The sequence below is a fragment of the Emydura macquarii genome, unplaced genomic scaffold (assembly GCF_026122565.2).
Source record: "Emydura macquarii macquarii isolate MOO-44397 ecotype Brisbane River unplaced genomic scaffold, CSIRO-AGI_Emac_v2 contig_71, whole genome shotgun sequence".
Classification (NCBI taxonomy): domain Eukaryota; kingdom Metazoa; phylum Chordata; order Testudines; family Chelidae; genus Emydura; species Emydura macquarii.
Genome location: NW_027130208.1, coordinates 5,177,742 through 5,202,675, shown reverse-complemented (window position 1 = coordinate 5,202,675; position 24,934 = coordinate 5,177,742). Strand labels below are relative to the sequence as shown.

Sequence of the window (24,934 nt, the reverse complement as noted above, 5' to 3'; positions counted from 1 at the left end):
GCTTTAATGATCAGGGTTGTTTTAAATGTTGTCTTCACTTGGGGTGAAATTCATCCCTGTGCAGAGGGCCGGCAGGTAGCCCGTGCTCTGTTTATGTCCCACTTACGCCCTCATAGAGGGACATAAAGGATGGACAGGCCTTGTGCATAGGAGTTAATTTCACCCCTGGATTTTGTTGTAGTGTCGCTATTTAGGCCTCGATATGCTATGGGGGAGATTGTCCCTCACCCTAACGCAGATGCTGAAGGGGAAGGTGGGGTGTAAGGAACACATCCCAACGTGGCCCAGCTCCAGGCGTGGCGAGAGACAGCAGGCATTCCGTGCCCCATAAACGAGTGGGTGGAGCCAGCCTGTCCCTACTAGTGAGTGGGCGGAGCCATGCCAAACAGGGCTGGCCAGGCCTGAAGGTGGAAGTGAACTGCACCCTAAAAAATGGGGACGCAACTTTCTCCTTCCTAAAAGCAAAAGGGGGGGATCGGGAAGAGGTGATGATTTTCTGCATCACACTCCTTCCGCGGAGACCCTGTGTCTACTGAGGGCTGAGCTGAATGGCTCGATCTAGCCTGATATGTTAAAGAAAATAAATGGCCTGCAGGCGTTCCGCATGGTGTCAGGCGTAGAAAGCATTTCCCTTGCTGTCATTAGAGAATCTTGCCGCTTGAGAATACAATGCAGTGAAAGGAAATAAAAAATCAAGTTAATCTTTCGGGCCCTGATCCCAACCGTTGATGCATGCAAGTGGACCCTGTGCCCAGGCAGAGACCTAGTCGGGTCCAGCTGCGTGGATTGAGTTCCAGGATTGGGGCCATAGAAGATATATTGCCCTTATTTACATATTTGCCATTCATTTATGGCTAAGTCCATTATTAATGCATGTTTACAAGCGTCTAATTAAGCAAAACTGGATTAATACATTAAGTTTCGTTGCCAAGAGAACTATAAAATGTTCTAAACATTTTCCTCCTTTCTCCAGAGGGAGCGATCCCTCCCTTTTCTTCTTTCCTAGAAAAATAATCTCCCATACATAGCTCCCTGCTGTGTATTCAAAGCAGTTACCACATCCAGGCCCCTGTGCCCAGAGACAGCGCTACAATAACTTCTCAGTGCTTTTTGGAAAGCTTCAAATCTTCTGGAAAAGCATGAAGTCAAATCTTTCATGTTGCAGGGTAGTGTATAGGGCCTATGCCAGTTGTGATTTCTTTAACTGAGTATTGCTGGCAAAGCAGCTCTTCATATCAGACCTGAATAAAAGCAAGTGAAAAGTGTGCATGTGTACACTCATTTCGCAGTTCACCGAGTGTGAAATCTTAGGCCCTTGATATTGTGAACAGTGTAGGAGTTACGTAACAATCTAAGAGGAATTTGATGTTGTCATCAAGTTTACAATGTCTAAACAGTTCTCCCCTCTTGTTGTAGGAAGGTGCAATAAATGGAATGGATTCCTTAGTGTGTTTTACTGCCACTTAATAGTGTCAACCCCACAGGATGAGAATTTGGTCAGGGCTGAGCTCTGCCTTTTGAGGTTTGCCTTTGGCTAGGTACATGTGTTAGTGACTGAGCAACCTTTCACTTTATTCTTTCCCCTAGTTGTGTTTAAAACCCTCCGTCCGTGTTTTCAGGGTAGCTTTGGGGGTTTCGGTAGACAGCTTTGTAGTAATGTAGCTGTGATGGGTGAAATGGTGGGGAAACTAACTTAGGAAATTAGCTCCCTAATCGCATTAGTGTGAGGTTGTGCAGCAGACTGCTGTTTTCAGGAAACTGTTTCTTGTATAAAGCCTTTAGGTTTTAAGCCTTCGGTCCTTTTGCATACCTCAAGATCTGGACTAAAACAAATGAAAAAAACCCTAACAACTGACACCGGCCAGACTCCTTTTAATTGTCCTTTGGAAGGTGAAATCCAGGCAGCGAAGTTTTATGCAGCCTACCGAGCCATGCACCTGAATGTGAGGCGAAAGGGTTTTACGCTCTGCAAACCTTTACAGCTACCAAAGACGGGGGCCGGGCAAGGTTATCTGTGTCATTCTTGTGTTGCAAGATTTGGGGTGCAGTTTATTTGTACCATGTAAAGCAATGTTTCCTGCTAGCCAGGCTGGCACCTCTTTGCTGCACTACTGTTCCCTGTATTTTAGAGCAACCTCAAGCATCCTGCCTTTCTTCTACTAAGGGCTGGGGCCAGCGAAGGGTCTGCATACACTGCAGCTGGAAGATGTCATTTCCAGTGCACCCAGGCATGCCCACGCTAGCTCTCATTGACCTAGCAACAGCGTAGCCCTGACAGCAGGGAGGGCTGCCTGCCCCCCGAGTATGTACCGAGGGCCTCGGCTGGGATTGTGCACTCAGCATGACTAGCCCCGCTCCTTGCACGCGCCACACCCAGCTCCACTTCTAGTCTTAGCACACTGTCTTGATGGGCTTGGATGGGGATGTCTGCTCAGACTGGAAATTACACCTTCCAGCTCCAGTGCTGGAGGTACCCTTAGGGTCTGTCTACACTGTCCATACACTGGTAGTGGCCTGTAGGCTACGTGTAGCTACGCGCCCCAGTGAAAATCAGGCTGTGGTGTGTAGCTGCTACTGTGAAGAGCTCTGGCAGGGGGAGGCGACGGGGAAAGGCTCCGTTAGCTCGATGCTGCCTCCCCACCCCACCAGAGCTGTTCCGCACGACAGGGAACTGCCGGAGACTTTCGCCGCTGTCTCCCCACTGGCGGGAAAAGTTTCCATGTGCCTAGGAAAGGCTCTAGCAGGGGGGAGGCAGCGGGATACTCTGCTGCAACAAATAGCAGTGTTGATGGGGGGCGCATTGCTGGGGTTAGGGTCAAGACCCGTGCAGGGTACGTGCTGTAGGAGTCCAGGCGTCTCTCTACTCTGCTTGCTCAAGCAGTGCCTCACCATCCGCACTGCCAGGGGGTCGGGCAGTGTCCCTAGTCCCTGCGCCTCCATAAGGGGTGTGCTGTGTAGACGTCCCCGCGGTCTCCCAGTAGCAGTAGCCGTCTTCCTGTGTAACCCAGGCCAGAGAAGTGCCCCCAGATAATTCCTAGCGCAGACCTTTTAGAAAAGCCTCCAGTCTTGATTTAAAACCAGAGATGCCATCTTGGGACAGAGTGTCCCCAGACCCGAGATCCTCTCCAAGCAGGAGGCTGTCAGGAAGCGGCAGCTAACCCAGCCCCCAGGTGAGTCAGGACGGCAGAGGGTTCTTCGCACAGGTGGATGCTCCTCTTCTCAATGTGATCAGAACAGCGATGCAGGGCCTGTCCTACTGATTGCTCCCCATTCCCTCCTTTGAAAACTATAGCAGATCCCCGCCTCCAAAAGCAACTTTATTTTGTAGTGATCGAAATAAGGGTTTTTAACCAAAAAAACCCCAAAGCTGCAAAATTGTGTCACTGGCTCGGCTCGCCTGTCCCCGCTGGCTGGCTGCAGGGCTCAGTCGTGGGGCTGTGTCTCCAGCATAGGGGCCTGATCCCATGATATGTGGAGCCTCCCTACGCTCCCACGGACACCCAGCACAGTGTTTCTAAAACTGCGTGGGCCAGCTTCTCAGCCGCTGCAATTCAGCGGAGCTCCACCGAAGGCAATGCAGCTACATCAGTTTACACCAGTGGAGGGTCTGGCCCCATAGTTTTAAAATGTGCCTACATTGGCCAGCAGATAAAGTACTCAATCTACATTGCATGGGTGTATGTGAGTCACTTATGTGAGTGTGCGTTTTTGTACCTCTCATGCAGCATTATCCAACGGTCATGGAGCCTTCATATTAAATGGAGACTTTGTCGTCAGTATGTTTAAAAGGGAAATCAAAGTGGGGAATGCTGTGATCGAATACAGTGGCTCAGACAATACAGTTGAAAGGATTAATTCTACAGAGCGCATTGAACAAGAAATCGTCCTTCAGGTAAAGTACGCTTTCTTCACGTAAACGCACCTCGGCTGGCTTTAATGTGAGTTCAAATGACACCGATACTGACTGGTTTCAGTTTATCTGTGTGTATCCTTCTTTTCCCCAGATTCTATCCGTGGGTAATTTACATAACCCTGATGTTCGATACACATTCAACGTCCCGATTGAAGACAAGCCGCAGCAGTTTTACTGGAACATTTATGGCCCGTGGCAAGCCTGCAGTAAACTTTGCCAAGGTATGTGCTTCGGGGTATTTTAAATCCGTTCTGGATTTTGGTGGTGGTGACAAATGCATTTTCATTTGCTTTCTCGGAGCTTCTCATATCATGTGAGTTTCCGTGAGCTGCAGCAGTGGAATGATCTGTGCTATCTTATGCCACCTCAGCATGTTTAGCACTATTCTAGTGCTTCTCCTCTTCAAAGCGCTTCACAAACATTCACTCACTGATCCGCACAACAGCCTTGTGGGGTAGGGAAGTGTTGCAGTGGGGAAACTGAGGCACAGAGAGGTTCCACGTCACTCCCAGAGCTGCAGGGGAGCCAATGTCAGAGCCGGGGCTAGCGCTCAAGAGCTCCCGTCTCGCAGCACTGTCTGCTGACCTCTGTACGCTACCCCTCTCTCATTTGCCAGTTGTACTAAGGTCTATCTAAACAAGCCAGGCCCTTTTTGAGGTCTCGAGGCAGAGTTCTCCTCTGTACTCTGTAACCTCATTTCCCTCTTGATCAAATAGATTTTCAGAGCACAACTGAATTTATTTAAGAAGCTATTTTGAAAACAGAGAGAGAGAGAGAGAGAGAGAGAGGAATAGATTGGATCGCTTTCCTACATGTCTTTAAAAAATGTATTTTTTCCTATTTAGGGGAACGAAAAAGGAAGCCCATTTGTACCAGAGAATCTGATCAACTCATGGTGTCAGATCAAAGATGCGATCGAATTCCCCAACCTGATCCAGTAACCGAGCCTTGTAGCACAGAATGTGAACTAAGGTGCACTCTACGCACGTTGTGTATACACACTACACCATGTATTTATTGCCTAGGCTTCTTTCATTTCACTGCCTTTTGTGTTCCTTATTTCCCAGTGACCTACACTAGCTGAAGCAGACAATAACATTGCTGCCACTGTCAGCCAAGAGTTCATGGTGCACACTGATTTTCTTGGAGTAAGGACATATTTTGGTCTCTTCACTTCACTTGCCTTTCTGTGGTGAAAGAAGCACTAACTGTAAGGGACGCGTCCTTTATCTGCAAAATGGAGAAACACGATGCAAATGCCTGTGGTTCCTCTCCTGACCAGACCAGAAATGCTAGGAACTGAATGGTGGTCTTGTCTCTCCAGGAGAAGCAGTCTGCAAATGTAAAAAAAAACAGAGGCCCAAAAGCCTGCGAAGCACCTTACGCATGTGAGTTGTCCTGCTGGAGTCAGTGGGATAACTCACGAGCTGTCAGTGTTTTGCTGGATCAGGGCCTTAGCCGAACAACTGCCCGTGGGGTGTGTTTTGAAATGGTTACGGCTACAGTGCAGTGAAAGATTTACTGGGGAGAAAACCAAAACGACTGTTTCAAAAAAATCAATTATTTCTCGACCTGTTTGACTTTTACACCTTTGAACTGAAGGTTGTGTAGAGGAGCGTGGGGAAGACGTTAAGTGAGCCAGGTTAGGCCTGGTCTACATTGGCGGCAAACTTTGGCGGCAGTCCACGGGAGAGACGCAAGCTCCGTAGAGTAGCGCCGCCGTGAGCGAAGACCCTGAGTTTTATCTAGATTCCAGTTGAAAAGGTGATGGTCCTCTCCAGTCGCTGGAGAGTGGGCTGTCCCGGTAACATCTGAAAGGTTACTCAGTTGCCATCTCAACAGGTGGAAGCTCCGGAGTGGGACCTGTGAAAGTTAGAAAAGCAGTAATAGGTTCGTAGACCGGCCTGTAACTCAGGCGTTATTGTCTCCTGATCTTTATTTTATTTTCTTGGCTACTCCACTGGAGTTTGGCCTTGTGGCCAAGTTGAGGAGCGCTGCATTTTCTACACAGGAGATTCTACTATGGACCCTGATCCAATGCCCGCTGAAGTCAATGGGACCCTTTCCATTGGCTTCAGTGGACATTAATTTGTTCCCATAGAACTAATGCTGGGTGTCCTCAAGTCCCACTAACTTCAGTGGGCTCTCAGGACCTCACGCAGTCAGGCTTCATTCACGGGGCCATGTCCTGCCCGGTCTGCAAAGTGTGAGATTGCAGTCAAGTGATCATGAGCACCTCCTACAGGGAAAGGGACAACACAGCATTAGCCACTCTGACTGATGAAGAGGCAGCAATGAAGGGAGACCAGTCTAGCAGTCCTCGCTTGGAAAAATGGTGTCAGCACTGAAGGATCTTTACGGTGGGGGCTTGGATAAAACCCAGAAGAATGTGTGTATGTGCAGAGGATAGGAGTGTGGATTGGGGACTCTTGAGAGGAATGTGGAGAACACCCTCAGCAAAGTATAAAAGGCCAGATTCTGCTCCCAGATAAGCAAGTGTATCTCGGGAAGGCCATGATTCTACCCAATAACTATGAAATCTGTTCAGTGCCTTGGGCCCTAGCCCCTCTCTGACGCATGGGCTTAAATGCCTGTGTAGATCCATTAATGTCAATTACCCGCATGTATTCTCAGCACACGGCTGGGAGAATAAACACTTACAACTGCTCGCTACCACATATGAAAGCTAAGCCGTTAGGCGCAAACAAACATGCATTTCTTTATTCATTATTATTTTATTTTTAATTGTATTAAGGTAATGCCTAGAAGGCCCAATCAAAATCTAGCGCCCATTGTGCTAGGAACCATGTCACTGTACGTTAAGAGACTAACCTTTCCCCCAAAGAGTTTCCAAGCTAAATAGAAAAGAAACGCAAAGACTGGGAAACAAAGGTGAAGGGACTTCCCCAAGGACACCCAGAAGGTCAGTGGCACAGCCAAGGATAGCACCTCAGGGCTCCTGTTTCCTGGACACTGGACTGTGCTTTTTTCTCCCACCCATCCCCCTCCAGCACGCCGTGATTGAATGAAACATTTATATCAAGTCAGTGATGTTGTGATAGTTAACACGCGCAGCAATTGGAAAGTGTGTTAGTCCCAGATGATGGAGTGAGGAATCCCAGGAAGGCGAATTAAATTCTCCTTCGCCTGCACAGATGGGTTAGTCACGAGGCAGGTATTGAACACTGGAAAGTACATCTGGAGCCTGATTTTCAGAAGCCCTGAGCCCTGACGTCAATGGGAACTGTGCAAATCAGGTCTCTGGCCCCTTATGAAAACTACAGCTTGTATGTGGACAGACGTTTAATGCAACCACATGGGGAACATCCAGGCCCAGCGGCACCATCTGGACTTTAGTTCTCCAGACCAGGGGCAGCATGGAGGTGACACTTCCAGTCTCCTGAAGAAAATGCCCCACATATTGCACTCTTGCATCCTATTTTGATCTTAAAGGAGGATGCCTGATCTCGTAGTTCAGGGTGGGAAAGGTGACTGAAGCATGAGGATGTGGCCGTGGAGAGGAAAATGCATTCAAGAACAGAAAGCTGGATGAAACCCCGAGGTTCTCAGATGAATTGTCTTAAATTTTACATCTCTGCCAGCGGTCAGTAGAAGTCCCCTGGCAAATGCTAGGGCCAGAGTCCCACCAGCTGAGAGCGAGTGCTTTTTAATCCCTGATACAGCTCTTTCTTTGGATCATCTATCTTGTAATGGTGCACACGTCGCTCAGTTACACTTGAGAGGGCTGAAAATTTTGCTCAAGCGTTCTGCTCCATGGAATTACATTTCATAGACTCACAGAATCATAGAAGATTAAGGTTGGAAAGAACCTCAGGAGCTCATCTAGTCCTACCCCCTGCTCAAAGCAGGACCAACCCCAACTAAACCATCCCAGCCAGGGCTTTGTCAAGCCAGGCCTTAAAAACCTCTAAGGATGGAGATTCCACCACCTCCCTAGGTAACCCATTCCAGTGCTTCACCACCCTCCTGGTGAAGAAGTTTTTCCTAATATCCAACCTGCACCTCCCCCACTGCAACTTGAGACCGTTGCTCCTAGTTCTGTCATCTGCCACCACTGAGAACAGCCTAGCTCTATCCTCCCTGGAACCCCCTTTCAGGTAGTTAAAGGCTGCTATCAAATCCTCCCTCATTCTTCTCTGCTGAAGATTAAACAAGCCTAGTTCCCTCAGCTTCTCATCGTAAGTCATTTGACGTATACAATTTAATGCATTTCTACCACGTTTCTGGAAAGCTTTTGGTTTTCTGAGGACGAGGCATAGTCCAGCTGTCTGAACACAGACCTAGAATCCAGGAAACCCTGAATTCTAATCCTTGTTCTGCCACTGACTCTATCTGTGACCTTGGGTAGGTCACTTAAACTCACTGCCTTGGTTTCCCCATCTGTAAAAAGGGGCCGATAATACAGATGTACATCCCAGGACTGATGCAAGGCGTAATTAGCTAATTTTTTAGAGAGCACTTTGACGATGCAGAGCTTTGGGTGGTGGGGGTAATGAGCTAAAAATCTGCATATTTAATGTACATTCCTTCCTTCCTTCTTTATGTAACGTGATACTAACTACATTATACACATAGGATACTAAAAACCAGCAACCCTTTCTGCTTCCGCTTTCCTCTCAAAATCCGGTGTATTCGCTGTGCTCTTCCAGGCTTTCTGTTTTAGATGGCATACAAATGGCAGAGTTGCTGATGGTCGTTTTTTGTGCCCAGATGGCAGATTGCTAGGAAGAGTGAATGCACCGCGCAGTGTGGGCTGGGATACCGAACGCTAGAGGTCTACTGCACAAAGTACAGCCGGTCGGAAGGGAAGACAGAAAAAGTTGACGACCGATTCTGCAATGGCCCAGCCAAACCAAATACGAGGGAAAAGTGCGTGGGGGACTGTAACGTAGGAGGATGGCGGTATTCAGCCTGGTCTGATGTAAGTACCTCACCCGAGCGATGAATTTGACTTATTTCAGACGAAAGCCTACAGCCTGTGTATTCCTGGCAGCTCTCGGTCAAATGTTTAGGTGGGGCCGGCACTTGGTCAGCGTAACTTAGTAATAAAGGTTTCATTGGAAAGTGTCCTGCAATCCTCCTCTGTTCAGCTATGAGCTTTGAAGCCCCACACTGCAATAATGCATTAGGTGTAGGCGGTTAGTCCTCCATGGAGGAGCTGTTCTGTGAAACTGGTAGCCATGGAATAGAACTGGGAAACACTGACGCTTACCCTGATTTTCCAGCACGTTCTCTGAGGCAAGAGATGTCCGAAGCAGCCCAGTAACCCAACAGCCATTGCTTCCTGCATTCCTCAGCCCTATCATGACCTTACTCTGCACACACAACCAGGAGTGCCTGCAGTAAAGAGTTTGTGTGTGGCTTGTGCATGCAGTCTGAAATAAAGCCAAGATTTTGTTTCTGCATTGCCATGTAAACGGGTTTATTTTTTTAAATGCTATGCAGCCTGATCTTCATTTACACTGAGGCCCCTTCACATCACTCTGGTATTGACCCACCCTGAATTGCCCGAGTGGAGGAAAGGCACCTCGGTATAAATGGTAGAGGATGTAAAACAGTGATTGGGAGAGAGAAGTTAAATCAGGCTGCTGCTGTTTACCATTTCTCGTAATATAAGTGCAAAGAGACACAAGGTGAATGAAATGGAAAGGCAACACATTTAAAGCTGATAGCAGAATTCGGTTTTGGCATGACCCATAATAAAACTCTGGAATTCATTGCCACAAGATGTGACTGAGCTTGGTTAGATTTAAAAAAAGAATACATGAAGGAGACAGACCTTTGTACTTCAGGTCAAAGCCAGCCATCAGCTGCCTGGGGTTAGGAAGAAACTTACCCTGTGGGGAAGCTTTTCTACAGTTGTTCTTTATAGGGTGTCTTGCATCTCCTTCCGAAGCATCTAGTCCAGGACGCAGGAGTAGATAGACTTACTGGCCTGGCCTAGAGCAATAATTGCTGTGTGTGTACTGAGTTTCTCTTTCTTTCAGTGCTCTAAAAGCTGTGGGGGTGGTACAAGGAGACGACGGGCCATCTGCGTGAACACCCTTAACGATGTATTGGACGACAGTAAATGTAGCCAGCAGGAGAAGCTCATTGTACAGCGTTGTAGTGACTTCATGTGTCCTCAGTGGAAAACAGGTGACTGGTCAGAAGTAAGTGTCTGCGGGTCTAAAACCAAAAAAGAGCGTTGTGGAGCTTGGAAGCTGGTCTCTTTCACCCCCAGAAGTCGGTCCAATAAAAGATATTGCCTCTCCCGCCTTGTCTCTCCCGTATCCTGGAGCCAGCACAGCTGCAGCAACGCTGCACTTGGTAGTCAGCCTGGATTGCTGGGCCTGTCTTTACCTATGACTAGTGCATGGCTACTAAAGGCCAGATCCCTTCCCTTCGGAGGACACAGTGGAAGCACTGGAGTTCTGCTCTGAAAAAGGAGTAAAAGAATTGGGCTATTGCACAGAGTCCTCTACCCCCGGGCGTAGCAGTACACTGCTGTGCAGGGGCTCTCGTCACCCCCACATACAAGAAGAGGTGGGAGCCAGGATAGGGGGAGATGCGAGGAAACAGGGGCGTTGGTCCTATGACTCCAGATCCACTGGCCATTACTGGAAAGCAGGTGTCTGCTATGGGGAAACGAGGCGTTACTTCAGCCCCGCAGGTGTTCTGTCGCCTTTGACGGGTATTCCTGCCCACTACCTCCACGAGCGCAAACCCCAGCAGCTCTGCCTGCACGCTGGGGAGTGCGATTTGTCCCCATTCTTTTTTTTTTTTTCCTTCTCAGCCTTTGCTGCTGTTTAGTATTGGGTCTTTTCATTGCTCATTCCTTCCCGACACAATGCAATAGGATGTTAACAACCTTCCAACGCAACCAAGCAAAGGACTGTGGAGAAGGTTCTTCCTAAGACTACTCTGGTCCAAATGGGGCTCACTTCTTCGTGGGTTATGTTATCACAGGTGTCCAAGAAATGAGATGCTGGAGGAACACACCCTCAATGAACGCACTTTGGTTTTCCTTCCAGGTTTGGCTCCTAAGAACATGAGCCATGTTCCCAGGAGGAGAAGCGTGTCCGCTTCCTGCACTCTTTCTCCTCTGCCTCCCTCCCGTTTTGGCCCTCACGCTACAGCGGCCATAATTTGCTCCTTTGATTTTCTGGCACTTCTTAAGAAATTCTAGGGAGACAGTGTCACAAATAACAAGGGTGTTAGCGATATGCAGGAAAATTTTCACGATTGTAAAGCTGAAATTAGTGGTGTTACACCAGGTTTACATCGGAATCCGGCCCAGTAAATCCTGTGTGAGTTGTACTGTACATCCTTAATTGCATTGATTTATCAAAAAAGGGCGATTAATAATAACCCTGGTTTTTCTCCATGCTCGTTGATTTGCTATCATTTTCAACCCTCACTGTGTGATTGTTTTGAACCCAGTAGTTCTCTTTTAAGCTCCAGTCGGTGCTGTCAACCAACTCCTCTTAATTAAAGACACACCTCTAAGCAAACAATTGTTTGGTGACTGTTTGCGGTCGGTTTTTAACATCATGGGCAGACTCTCTACTGGTGGCCATCACCATAATTCCACTGACACCAGCGAAGGATCTGACCCTGCCTCTGTGATATACTCCTTGCAGTGCTTGGTAACCTGTGGGAAAGGGCACAAACATCGCCAGATTTGGTGCCAGTTTGGAGAAGATCGATTGCATGACAGGTTTTGTGATCCTGAGGCTAAGCCAGATTCTGTGCAGACCTGTCAGCAGCAGGAGTGTGCAGGGTGGCACGTAGGACCATGGGGACAGGTAATGTGAGACCCTCCATTCCCTTCTTCTCCTAGTATTCATAGACGATTGTTGTAAAGCTGACAGCAGTGGGAGGACCGTGCTAAATTTCTTTTGTGTTTATAGTAGATTGGCCAAGAATTTCCAAAATGGAAAATCCAAACTTAGATTCTAAAGTCCATATTCAGGCACCTAAATAATAGCAATACCTGCTCTGATACAGTGCTTGTCATTTCAGAGCACTTTGCAGAGGAGGTTAGTATCACTAGCCTCACTTTACAGATGGAGAAACTGAGGCACACAGGGGATGAAGTGACTTGCCCAAGGTCATCCAACAGCTGAGCTGGAACTAGGATGCAGTTTCCCTGAATTCCAGGCCTGAGCTCCATCTACTTGGCAACAATATTTGCTTTTAATAATAAGAGGCCTTATTTTCATAAATGCAGCTCCCATTGACTTTAGGCAGCGCTTTTTCAAAATCTTGCATTCATTTTTGTTATATGTTTCAAATTAATTTTCACACAGGGAAAATAAGCAATCTGTGCTAATTTATTTCCGAGAATTCTGCCTTCCTGATTTCCACCGCAGCTGTCACTTTTATGGTTTAGTTATTTTTTTTAAAAAGAGTTAGCCAGACCACACAAATTACTGATCGGCATAATACCTTTCATTCATGATCATGGCATGTTACTGGAAGTCTGCACAGCCTGTATGTAAAGCAATGTGACAGGGATTATACTAAATTCACATCCCACAGAAAGGGAAATCATTTAAACACTCATACATCCATATTTGAAGATGATAAATGAAGCATGCAGGATTCCGACGGAAGCGGTGAATTAAGTGTGACCTAATTTTAAGTTGAAATGACTGAAGTAGAAGAAAAAGGCTTTTTACTTTTGGTGGATGTTGTGAAAGAAATGATATGCTTCAAATACACTACCCCTGCTTAATATTTTCCAGGTCAAATCTTTATTCAGTCATGTGCACCTCTTTCTTTTTTTTCCCCTCCCTACCAGTGCACAGTGACGTGTGGGCAGGGCTACCAAATGAGAGCAGTGAAATGTGTTGTCGGCGCCTATGTGTCAGTAGTGGATGACAATGAGTGCAATGCTGCTACCAGGCCGACGGACACGCAGGTAAATGGTACACTTATCTTCATCTCTTTTCATTCTGTCATGGCCCAGCCACAATTAAACAATCCCGCAAGCCTGTGTCAACTGGCATGGGCGGCCAGCCTGGGGGTTTTAATTGCACCCTTGGTGGGCAACTTGTGTGTTTTGGCAGATCTCAGGCAAGAGAAGCAGAATTTGTACACTGTGCCCATTCTGCTCCAATGCTCTCTGTTAGCGAACCAGGCAGCGGGCAGGTCTGCGTTTCTGCCAGGTATGGTGAGCATTTAACTTGTACGTACGCCGTGATATGAAGCTGTACTCAAGCGTTGTCGTCACCTGCTCTGTTTTGGATGTCGAAGCCCCAGTGAGCTTCCTATTGTCATTTATTTACCGGGAAGCATCCCCCGGTAGGAACTGTGATGGTCGTCGGTGATGAGTGAAATAAATCTAAAAGGCTTCAGCTACCATACGGCTGGCCAAGAAATCTGTCCATCTCCATGCTTGGTAGGCCCTCAGACTCGTTTAATGGGTTTAATCTCCCCAACGTCTCTGATGGGGAACAAAGTGTGATGAGCCGTACTGGAGGAGCCTCTGAACCTGAGTAAGCCTGCTGAATCATCCCTGAGCCAGAGAGGTGAGGAGTCCTCAGAGACAATTACCAGCCAGTCTTGTGAGAGGCCCCACTCCATTCAACCAGGGGTCAGCCAGTCTATAGGCGAGGGCCCACCCGGGTGATCCCCAGGGAAGCTGTCGGTCCAGTTTGTTCAACATCACTGCCTGGTCAGAAACACTTAGGGTTGCCGCTCGTCTGGTTTTCACCCAGCCAGTCCAGCTTTTGGCTTCTGTGTCCAGGTGCGTAGGGTGGCCAGGTGCCGGGTTTTCAGAGACCTGGCAACCCTAGATGGCACCCGGATCAAAAGTCTGGTTACCGCAGGGCAGGAGGAGGCACCAGGTCATTAACGCGCCCCAGCCCCTGCTCAGCCAGGGCTGCCTCCTTCCTGCAGGCAGGCTCCTTGAGATGATCCCGTGAGCAATGGGGGGGGGGGAGGGGAGAGGAACGAGCAATGTGGGTGGGACTTCGGGGGAAAAGGTAGAGCCGGGGGTGGGGCCTCCGGGGAAGATGCAGGGCAGGGTATGGCTCGGGGGAAGAGGCGGGGCAGGGGTAGGACCTCGGGGGTCCAGTTACCAGCAATTAGAAAGATGGCAATCCTAAAAAATGCATCCGTTGCTTAGCAGTTCCAACAAATGGCCCTTGCTCCTGCTCCAGCCAGGTCTTGCTCCTGCTTTAGCCCACACCTGTTTCCACCCTAGCCAGCCCCTGGTCCAGCCTTCATCTGCTCTTACCTCAGCTGGCCACCCAGTGATTCTGACACTGATGGCCAGAGCAGGTCAGGCAGAAGGTTTCTGGCTGAGCCAGCAATTGAACCCGGGTGTCCGGAGTCCAAGTCAAGTACCCTATCCATTAGACTGTCCTTCCACCCCTAAATATTGGCTTGCCAGTCCTGCAGTGAAATACTCACTGCAACTTTTTGGAGCAGAGACTGTCAGTTACTATTTTAATTATTTACTGTTTGTATTGCTGTCGCACCGCGGAACCCGAGACAGTCAATAGAATTTATTTATTACTAGGCACGGTAGCAGCAAGAGCATTCCTGCCATCAGACAGATTTCAAATAATAGAGCAACTGATCCTCCACCTTCACGATTGCTGTCAAACAATAGTCCAGATGTGTCTTAAACTTCTAGGCCATATGGCATCGTGTGCTTTTGGGACTCCATTTGCCAGACTATATCTCAGAACCTTTTCAAACTTGGATCAAACCAATCTACCAACCAGAAATTCATGCCGTGTCATTGAGGGTGATGATTCCAGCTCTGATTCTGACCTCTACGGCATGGTGAAGAATTAAACAAAATGGATGTGCAGGAATACCATTTCCTTCTCCAATACCATCCAGAACTCGGATAACAGCTGCATCTAAGAAGAGATGGAGAGCATGTATAGATCATGTTCAGGCTCATGGCCTTTGCTCTCAATGGGAATCCATGTTAAAACGTAAATGTACTATAACTGAGATTGAGGCATTTCTACAGCTGATCAAAGACTCTCCACTCCCCAGGTCTTAAGGACAGTTCCATAAACAGGCAGGAAGATGCAAGATCAGACCTTCTGTGTCAAGAATCCCATAAGTCTCTGTGGGAATGGCGTATCAGAATTAAGTCAATCTGACAGCCCTTCATTCTCCAGGAGAGAGCAACGGTCTGGCGAGCTTTCTAAACAGAAAGGTGACTCTGACCCATGGATGGGAGTTAAAAATCTCATTATTGTAAAAATCCTCCAAGAGTGGGAGTTTCTCCAAACAGATTTGTTCACTTCAAATCAGAACAGAAGGTGTCCAATATTTTGTTCTGAAGCAGGAAAAAGTCCCAGCATGTTTCATGATCTGCTGATCACACCATTTGATGTATGCTTTCCTTCCTTTTCCATTAATTCCAGAGACGTTAAGGGAGATAAAACAAGAAGAAGCTCTCAAGCTATGTTGATAGTTCCTGCCCGGCCTCACCAGTTCTGTTTCTCAGATCTTCTGATATCGTCCAATCCTCAATTTATCAGACGTCCAGTTCAGAACGATAGGATACCACAGAATCACAGTCTAGTCCTACCCCCAAATCATGGGGGTCATGTGTCATGGTATGATGGTATCTAGACATCCTCATTAGACAGGGCATGTTCTGCGGAGGTACATTGGAAGAACGAGCAGTTATTTGTCATACAGTCACCATGACTTTTGTGTGAGATGTCTGCACGTGTGCATCCCACAAGCCGACTCCTTCCCCACAGGTTCAAGTCTTACAAATATAGATTCTGGACAGTCACGGAACTAAAGGCAGGTGGGGTCGCTGAGCGTGTTATGCCCTCAAGAGTGGGGGAGCGTGAGGACATGAGGAATGCGTGTGCGACCCCCACTGGGCACTATTAGTGAAAAGTTCTGAGCGGCTCCACTGAGGTGCTGTAGCCCGTCCGCACAGGCCCCTCTGCTGGTCAGATCCTCAAACCATGCACAGTCGTCAGCTCCGTGTTCCCACCGGCGCTCTGTATTTACCAGCTTCCCCACCCTCAACTATATACAGCAACAGCCCCAGGCTAGGGCCACACAGCCTCAGCCCCTATTCAGGGCAGCTCGCAAACTGAGGTCGTGTCCACTCTGCCCCTCCAGGCCATCCTCCTCACTCTCACGGGGATGGTGGAGAGCCTCGGCCCCTTTCCCCGCCCCCCCATCCTCAGTCCAACCACAGAACTCAGCATAGCCACAGTCCATCGGCGGGCAGTCATTTTTCTTATGCCCTGGCCGTCTGCATTGCCAACAGACCCGCTGCCCCGCTCCACCGGCAGCACCTCTGGTTTCCTCCCTCTTCTGCTCTGGACCTTTCCCGGGGGTCTGTTCCCGAGGCTTCCTGCCCCGCCCTGGTTCCTGGATCGGCTGACCCTCTCACCGGAGCAAATCCGCCTCCACATACTCCTCTGTACGTTTAACTGCTACGTCCACTGTCCGTGGTGGATGCCGCCGCACCCAAACTCAGAAAAAAACCTGTGTCTTCTGAGTATCAGTCCAGTGCATCATCCCCTAGGCCACACTGCTTTCTGAAAGACTGAGGGTATGTCTACATTGATGGCGCCATTGTTGGTGCTGCCGGATCAATTCTGCGGGCTGAGTGGCCCTGGAGACCCGCTCAATCGATCCGGAAGCTGACGGCGTTAATCCACCGCTGCAAAATGAGTAACGTGGCATCAACCAGAGGACATTTCCAGTCAGTGCAGTGTAGTGGGGATGCCGCGGTAAATCGAAGTTAGGAAGTCAACGGGAGATGCGCAAGTGACACCACGTAGCTTGTGTATTTCCCGTCGACTGCCGCCGAAATTTGCCGGCAGTGTAGACCAAGCCTTAGTGAAAGTGGCATAAGTCATTGACCAGACAGTTCCCTATTTGGAACATATAGAAGGAAGCTTAAAAATTGTCTCATTCTTTCCAAAACCAGTGTGATTTGTGATCAGTACTTTTGCTCCAGATCCAGTTTTTTCATGTGATTAAATAAATTAGTTTGGCTGGTATTTTTCAATAGTGCCGGAGGGTGTTAATAGCCCAACTGCCATGGAAAATCGTTAGGAGCTGGGTGCCTAACTCCTATTGCCTTTACTCTTGTCCCCAAAACTCCTCTCTTTCGAAGTTCTTGGTCTTGTCTGCAGATGACATATGATTGTGAGGTTTGGTAGTTTTGAGGACACTGGCAAATCAAAAGCTAGGTGCAATTCTGCTGTCAGCTTCTCCCTTCCCCCCATATATCGATTTCAAATTTTTCAGTTCTGTCATGATGATCAGAAAGCGGGAGCCTGCCTCCATTAAAGTGAAGAGTTTGTAAATAACAGATTTTAGGGCACAGTATATTTTTCCTTCTTTCTTAACCACATTGGTGAGGTTATTTACCCGGAGCATCTGCAAATCAATAGTCCAGGTTTTTTTTCATTTTTTCTCATTCGTTTGCTAGGACTGTGAAATAGCAGCATGTCCTCTCCATCCAGCTGGTCCAGAAACAAAAAGATCTATGCCCAGCATGCACAGGACACAATGGAGATTTGGATCCTGGACACCTGTAAGTGTGTCGTGATTGATTACATCATAAGATGACATGTTTTTATTTATATTTGGTTTGATTTTTATCCCAGAATCTGTGGCATTGTGCGACAGGAGATGACTTCTCACCAAACTACTTGTTGATCTTTCCTAGTGCTCGATGACATGTGGGAAAGGCACCAGAATGAGATATGTCAGCTGTCGTGACGATCAAGGCTCAGTGGCCGATGAAGCCGCCTGTTTTCACCTCCCTAAGCCGTCAGCGACAGAAGTGTGCGCTGTAACCCCATGCGGACAATGGAAAGCTTTGGAATGGAGTTCTGTAAGCAAATCCACTTCTTACCACACTGTAATCCGCGCACCTTGTTATAGCCTGTTTCTGCAGTTTATTTCATGCATTTCTCATGTACTCTGTCATCCAATGTGTTTCTGAGGGTAAAGGCAGAGAAGTTAAGATGTTTAAACTCCTTTTTATTGGCCAGTGGTTTTGTTTTAAAAAGCATCTCTCGAGGCTGGGAATGAGAGTGTCTTATTTTCCACTTACCAATGCAGTGTTCGGTGACGTGCGGCCAAGGTAAGGCAACGCGGCAAGTGGTCTGCGTGAACTACAGTGACCAGGTGGTCGATAGAAGTGAATGCGATCCAGATGATCTCCCGGCAACGGACCAGGATTGCTCTGTGTCTTCCTGTCAGAATGCCGATGACCACGACAGGCCAATCTACTCTTTCCCATACCCAGAGCATCGGCCGAAACCCCACGCAGGGGGAAATCCAAACCGGAACCCAGGCCCCGTGCCCGTGGCAGGAGACAACCAATGGAGAATTGGCCCATGGGGCGCCGTAAGTGTCAGCTTTTCACTTCAGGCCAAACTGTGAACTTTTTCTCCTGCACAAATGTGCAACAAGGTACCACCTCACGCCCCTGCAATCACTAGCCATGTGACTCCAGGCTCTATGAGACTTCTATGCCTCTGCCCGTGCACGTAGCTGGATTCTAAGCTCCGCTCCTCCAAAGCACCAGCAGGCACGGCAGGGTAAGTCATCTGTGCCAGGCGTAGGGCTGGCAACATCACTTCCCTTGAGGCAAAGTGCTAAAGTAGGGCCCAGACAGTGCCTCTGAGACACAGTCTGATTCCCAGTTTTCTCCTGGGCCAGTTCAGCTCTGCTTCTTGCTAAGTGCTAGCGACAACACAACTGAGCCTTTCATTCTTTTTTTTTTTTTCCCCTAAACAAAATCTGAACCAGTACATCACTCAGGTCCCACTTCAGCAAGGTGACGAGGGGTGGGTGTAATTTTGAAGTCAATGGAATTGCTTGTGTGCTTAAAGTTACGACCATGCTTAATTCCTGGACTGAACTGGGGCCTGGTGTAGATTTAATGCTCATAACAATAGGCTTTTCTGCTTGATGTATGTAGGCCGCAAAGGTAAAAGGAGGTTAGTTGTGTTAACACCATAGACTGTATATTTGTCTATTAGCTCTAGTTCCCTTGGAGAGAGGTGGGCTTTCGCTTCCTGGTGCGTGAGCGCATGCCTGCAGCTGTGTGTTCTGACACCATGGGTCTTCGGAAGAGCCTGTGACAGCGAGGCAATGCTGGACTTACGGCGCCCTGGGTGATTGTGTTTTGCAGTGCTCCAGTACGTGTGCTGGGGGATTCCAACGGCGGGTTGTGGTATGCCAGGATGAAAACGGATATACCGCCAGTAACTGTGATGAGAAGGCAAAACCCGTCGAGCAGAGATCGTGTGAATCCGGCCCTTGCCCTCAGTGGGCTTATGGAAGCTGGGGAGAGGTAAGAGCCAAGTTAGCCCTTCCTTTTCTCTACAGAGACACAAGCCGAGGTTTTCAGTTGTGGGCGAGTTGAAAAACGCAAGGAAAAAAGATCCTGGCAATGGTCGGCAAAATGTTTCATTTACCGAAAAGTGAGTTCTTGGGAACTGAACGAGTTCTGGAAAGTCTCCGATAATGTTTTCAATGAAATATGCCACAGAAACTTTTCCAGACAATGACAGATTTTGAAAACTCTCTATTTAAACAAGGCCATTTGTGGACGGACAAGTGAGTTTATTTGAATTATGCCAACCAGCTCTAGTGACTCGTGAGTTTAGTTTCCGACTTCAGATGTCTACAAAAGCACTGATTGTTCGAGGGCTGATGTTCAGGACTTTCTGAAAATTGGTCCCATTTAATTTTTCTAATTTTGAGCACCCAAAAATTGTGGCATCCAAAATCTCTGGTGCCTTCTGAAACTCTTGACTGTCATTTAAAAAAATACGAACCCCCTCTTCTGAGGCTTCTCCCAACCCTCCCTTACGTCACTGAAAAGACTCTCATTGATTTTAATGGGGGTTGGCTCAGACAATGTTCACTATGTAAATTACTGAGATTATAACTACTCCGTTCTCTGTTGATTTCCTTTCACTAGTGCACAAAGTCATGTGGTGCAGGGACAAGAACAAGGCTTGTAGTATGCCAGCGCCCGAATGGTGAAAGGTTTACAGACCTGAGCTGTGAAATTCTCGACAAACCACCAGACCGTGAGCAGTGCAATATTCAGGACTGTCCTAGAGATGCTGCCTGGAATTCTGGTCCTTGGAGCTCGGTACGACCATAAAATATTTATCTTTGTGAATCTTTTTATAGATGTTCCGTAACAACAGACCGAATATGCTTACAGCCAAGGTGTTAATATTTTGTGTCATAAAACTGCACTTAAAGAGGATTATTTACACTATATTCAGAATAACACACATTCAGGAAGGGCTTACACTAGGAAGCTAAACTCCTTTCATTTAAAGGCACTTTCTGCTAGATAACCAACTTGGTATGTTTTATTACATGGCAAGCACTATGCATTATGAGTCTTGGTTATGACTGAGTTCTTTGCGTGCAAATTAAAACCTGGCATTTAAGCAGTACACTTAAATTAAAATGAAAGTTTTGATTATATTTAATATTAAAATGTTATTGTGCACTTATGAGTGCACATGTTGCATTTTCTCTGCAAAAAAAAATGATCGTTATGGGAGAATTCTGGTGCTCCATTGCCCTCATTCACAAGTATAGGTGTGTATGTATTTGTTTATAAATATATACTCACCCATCCAGAAAACACACGCACATTCCTACAGTAGTATACATGCAGGTGTACAAGCAGATGTATTTGTGTGTTTGTACGTATTACATATAATGTCCTTACTCCCAGCTGTGGAACACATAGTGCAACTGACTAAGGGCCATGCCTAAAGTGGCTTTAAGCTACCCATGCATATTTCTCTGATCCGTGGACCACTGCTCTAAATTACACTAGCTGCCAGCAGCGCCCCATGGGACTTGTATGGCGGTCAGGGATCAACCGGAGGTAGGGAAGCCCCCTTACCTTAGGCCATCTTCTCTCTCCAACCTCTGGGAAGGGAATGGAATAGGAGCAGTTTATGCTGGCTCTGTCCTACGGGAGGATTCTCCTGCACTGGGGTGACCGGCCCATGGCTCCAGCAGTGCAAAATGTGGCTCTAATGCGGGGGATGATCTGGGCCTCTCTATATCTTCCTGTAGCTTTAAAATTCTACCCTGCCCAGCGTGGGATCTGTCTGCTTTGCAAGGCGAGCTGCACAGAATAATACTGACTTCCTGTTAAAAAGGCCCTCTCCGCCCATGGACAGGTGGAGTTGTAGTGCTCCTGGCTGGCTGCTCCCAGGTGCTGTTACACTGACGCGAGTGCGGGACTCGGACACTCTCTAGATAAAATGAAAACCGTGGATGTGACCATACAAACACGTCTCAAAATGTATTGTACATCTTGTTAGAACATAGTGAAAGAAGGCTTTTTAAAGGTAATTTGACTCAAAAGCACTTTATAAAATAATTTCTGTAATATATTGACTTCCTTAATCACTATGGTTTTAAAAGTCACATTGCTGGAGTTTAACGTCACTGTAGTTTCTGTGGATGTGTTTTGGTAACATTTCTAATCTTTTCTTATCATACCTCAGTGAATGATGTGATAGCCATAAAACTGCAGAATAGTATTTACATGGTGCTTCATCATGACAGGGACAGTGATATGAAATATTTAATGTGAGGTGCTAATGTATCACTTTTATACTGATAGTTGGTGCTAAAAGTGAATGAGCTGAGCACTGCTCCATCCCCAAAAGCAGTTGTTTTCTCCCACAACTACGTACTGAAGATTGCTGCTAGCTTTTATTTCACGTGCTTGAACGGTGGCAAGAATGAAAGGCGGCTGATAGCCTGTTACGTTGGTTTTTGGTGTAATCCAGCATTTGTCTCTTCGGGAACAGACCATCGGGCTGAATCCAGCTGTGGCATAACTGTCCATTTCAGTGCAGTTGTGCCCATTTACACCACAGCTGAACCTGCCCCACGGTGTTTAATACATAGGGCTCCGTCCTGCATTCCTTCCACAGCCAAACCTCCCATTGGTGCCAGGCGTCAATGAGCTGAGTCAGGTGTGCAGAATCAGTCTTGTAGCACTTGGGCACGTGCAGTAGGAAACCGTGTCCTTATTCTTCCGTTAATTAACGTTTGCTTTAGCTCTTCAGTGGAGAATCTTGTGACCAAAGTACTCAGTTGTAGCGTCACCCCCCTTCTGCAGTCGTTTCCCTGCAAAATTCCTGCTGGAGAAAAGCTTTCTGAACTGGGCCACGATTATTTCCGTGTACAGTCTTGACATGAAAAGTCAAGTATCTAAACTGTTATTTGCCCAAGCTCTGCCTTAAGTGATTCCAGAGCTATATTTGAGGAGCTGGATGCTAACCTGTGGGCTCAACAAGCAACCCAAGTTTGGTTTCTCCTGAAAAATACAATCAATATACACGTCTCCCTCGTTTTCATATTACCATAAACCATTAGTCCACTGGGAAAGTCCAGTTTTTAGTGTTGAATCATCTCACTTGCTTCTAGCTCTGACATTGATTAGACAGATCCTTCTGCTCATACTTCATCGGTTGAGATGGAGTGTCACTACCATACGTTTGGTCACTTTTGAAACAAGAGTATAGTATTAGCTGAAACTTTTCAGCAGTGTGGATTTACGTATTTATGTAACAGGAGCATGCACGGGGGAGGAAGGAACAGGGCCACAGGCCCCTCCAATAATCGTTCGGGGCACAGAACTCCTTCGGTCCCGGGGTGGCGGGGCAGGGTGGGGGAAGGGAAAGCGAGCTACTCCTGGGTCCGGGGGCGTGGGGGGGGAGGGGGGGAGAGGAGAGTGAGCTCCTGCTGGGGGGAGCACAGAATATGCCCCTCCAAAAGGAGGCAAAGTTAAATTTCTGGGCACTCCCCTGTTATGTAATAAAGTGTATTTATTTTTCCAATATTGTTATTTAATTTTATATAAATATTGCATACCTTTACAATGTTTAATGTTAACAGTGAACAGTGGAAATTAAAGACAAGTAGAATGTAATCAGAAATGAATTTGTATAATGATTTCTTGAGTCTCATGCTAAACTACAACAACACACTTAATGCTCTGCGGTGGCAAGACTTTCTGAACAGACCATGTAAGATTATATCTTCTGTCCACAGGTTTTAAAAAATCATTATTTAGTGCTTCTCTAAGAAAATCAGCCATCTGAGTAATGCATCGCCGCTCTCTGCAGGGAGGAGAGACAGGAAGCATGTTCGCCAGGCTGCAGGGTCCCTGCACCCCAAAGTGGGTGGGGAAGGGCAAGGAGAGAGCAGAGCCTGTCATTGTCCTGCCAAAGGGCAAGGCTCTGCCAGCTGAACCAACACAGTGGGGGCAGTAATTTGTTACTGTCCTACACCAGTAGCAAATTACTGTCTCGGCCTCTTGGAGCACGGGGGCAAGGTAGGAAGAAAATGTGATTCGAAGTCATAAGCCCATCCCTGAGCTGCTCCTGGGGCAGGGCGGATGCTTGCCACTTTGAATAAAGTCATGTAACCCCAGCCCTGAGGCCTTCTCCCTGTTGCTTGGGGGCTTCTTCTCTCTTCCCTCAGGGGCATGGGTCCTGGGGTCTTTATTTTGGCGCCCAGTGTCTCCACTCAAGGTGACTTCTCTCTGTGCCAGGAACACAAGGGGTGCTGCCCCTTGAGAAAACGTTTACCGCCATGTAATATACTAGGAATGTAGCCCAGTAGCTCAGGGATGTAAGGACCACAATCCCCAAAGTAACAGCATGACAATCAGTGGACTTTATTAGCTCCAGGGAACAGAGAATAAGGGATAAGGAAAGAATAGGCATAACTGGAATAATAACATAGCAACAATACCTGAAACCCTCCGCCTGTCAACACTACCAATGGGCCCAGTCCCCCCAGCTCCCTCCTAGCACCCGCCGGGGCAGCATGTGAGTGGAGAATCCATTCTTTACTGGGGGATGCAGCACTGTAATCGTTGGCCACGAGAAAAATCAACAGACATGGGATTTCTTACAAGGTCTTCATCCCTAAAAGGGTAGGATTGTCCTGAAGCTCCCTCGTCTGGAATCCCAGGGAAAATGAAACTGGCTCTTGGAGGCCTGATCTGGAATTGCGCCTCAGCCTCCCAGGTTGCTGGTCTTTTTCTGGGCCGACACCCATCAGTGACCCAGTAACCACCACCAGGGTTCAACATTTCCCTCTAGTAGGAATGGGAAGTTTAATGGGGACCTCCCAGGCCATGATGCTTCTCTCTGCTCCACTCCAACAACAACCCAACCCTTTTGTATGGGAGTTCTGGCTTCTACTTGGTTCTGGTAGTAGCTTCCACCTTGTTCTATCGCTGGCCTGCTGTCTAAGCAGTCTGGGAAATGGAGTCCAGAGCCTCTGTAGTTCAAGGGCGAGTCCCCTAGAGGCTTAGAGTAATATGTCAGAAACAACTAACTCCAGAGGGGTTACAGTCACAGTACGGCCCTATAGCATTATTGTATTGTTTAGCATCTCACAGACCTACAATTTAGGGCCCCAATTCAGTAAAACACGTAAGCAAGTGCTTAACTTTAAGCATGTGCTTAAGGGCCCATTGACTTCATTAGGAGTCAAACACATGCTTTATTGCTGACCTGAATCAGGGTTGAATTTTGCAATTAACAGTCCACAAGTAGGAAATGGTAGCTGAACCAGGACTACTCTTGGGCATTTGTTATAAGGATTAGAATTACTATTGCAGCCTTACCTTTCAGTTTGTGAAGTTTTGTGTGCATACGTATTTATGGATGGATTTATGGATGCACTATCTTGGTTTCTTTATACACTGTATATTATCTAGATTAAAAAAAAAACTAGAAAATTCCTAGAAGGAAAAAACTTCGGGAACTGAAAGCTAAAGTTGTTAACAGTAAATTTAACTCTTAGACACATACTGGATTAATGCATAATGAATGACCATGCTTTTTAATCCTGAAATCATGATACAGTGTTTGCTTTATGCCATGTGGAGTGGAGAGTATGAATAGTTGAAAGTACTTACAGTGCTGAAGAAATTAATAATTTCATACCCTTATTGGCATCTGGATAAATGTAGTT

At 47.3% G+C, this 24,934-nt stretch overlaps 1 protein-coding gene across 8 annotated transcripts in view; it reads left to right on the top strand.

The window, feature by feature from the left end:
- The window catches only part of ADAMTS9 (ADAM metallopeptidase with thrombospondin type 1 motif 9), a 133,940-nt gene that overhangs the window by 59,455 nt on the left and 49,551 nt on the right, over positions 1–24,934 (top strand). For all 8 annotated transcript variants that reach the window (XR_010918582.1, XR_010918584.1, XM_067541751.1 and 5 more), the window contains 12 exons: positions 3,726–3,892; positions 4,005–4,134; positions 4,759–4,885; positions 8,645–8,855; positions 9,922–10,086; positions 11,557–11,721; positions 12,720–12,839; positions 17,361–17,465; positions 17,601–17,768; positions 17,999–18,286; positions 19,077–19,238; positions 19,872–20,048. Coding sequence is in view for 6 of the 8 variants with exons in the window: in XM_067541751.1 (XP_067397852.1) it covers positions 3,726–3,892; positions 4,005–4,134; positions 4,759–4,885; positions 8,645–8,855; positions 9,922–10,086; positions 11,557–11,721; positions 12,720–12,839; positions 17,361–17,465; positions 17,601–17,768; positions 17,999–18,286; positions 19,077–19,238; positions 19,872–20,048 (1,985 nt within the window). In the remaining 2 variants the exon portion in view is untranslated. The remainder of the gene's footprint in view (positions 1–3,725; positions 3,893–4,004; positions 4,135–4,758; positions 4,886–8,644; positions 8,856–9,921; positions 10,087–11,556; positions 11,722–12,719; positions 12,840–17,360; positions 17,466–17,600; positions 17,769–17,998; positions 18,287–19,076; positions 19,239–19,871; positions 20,049–24,934) is intronic.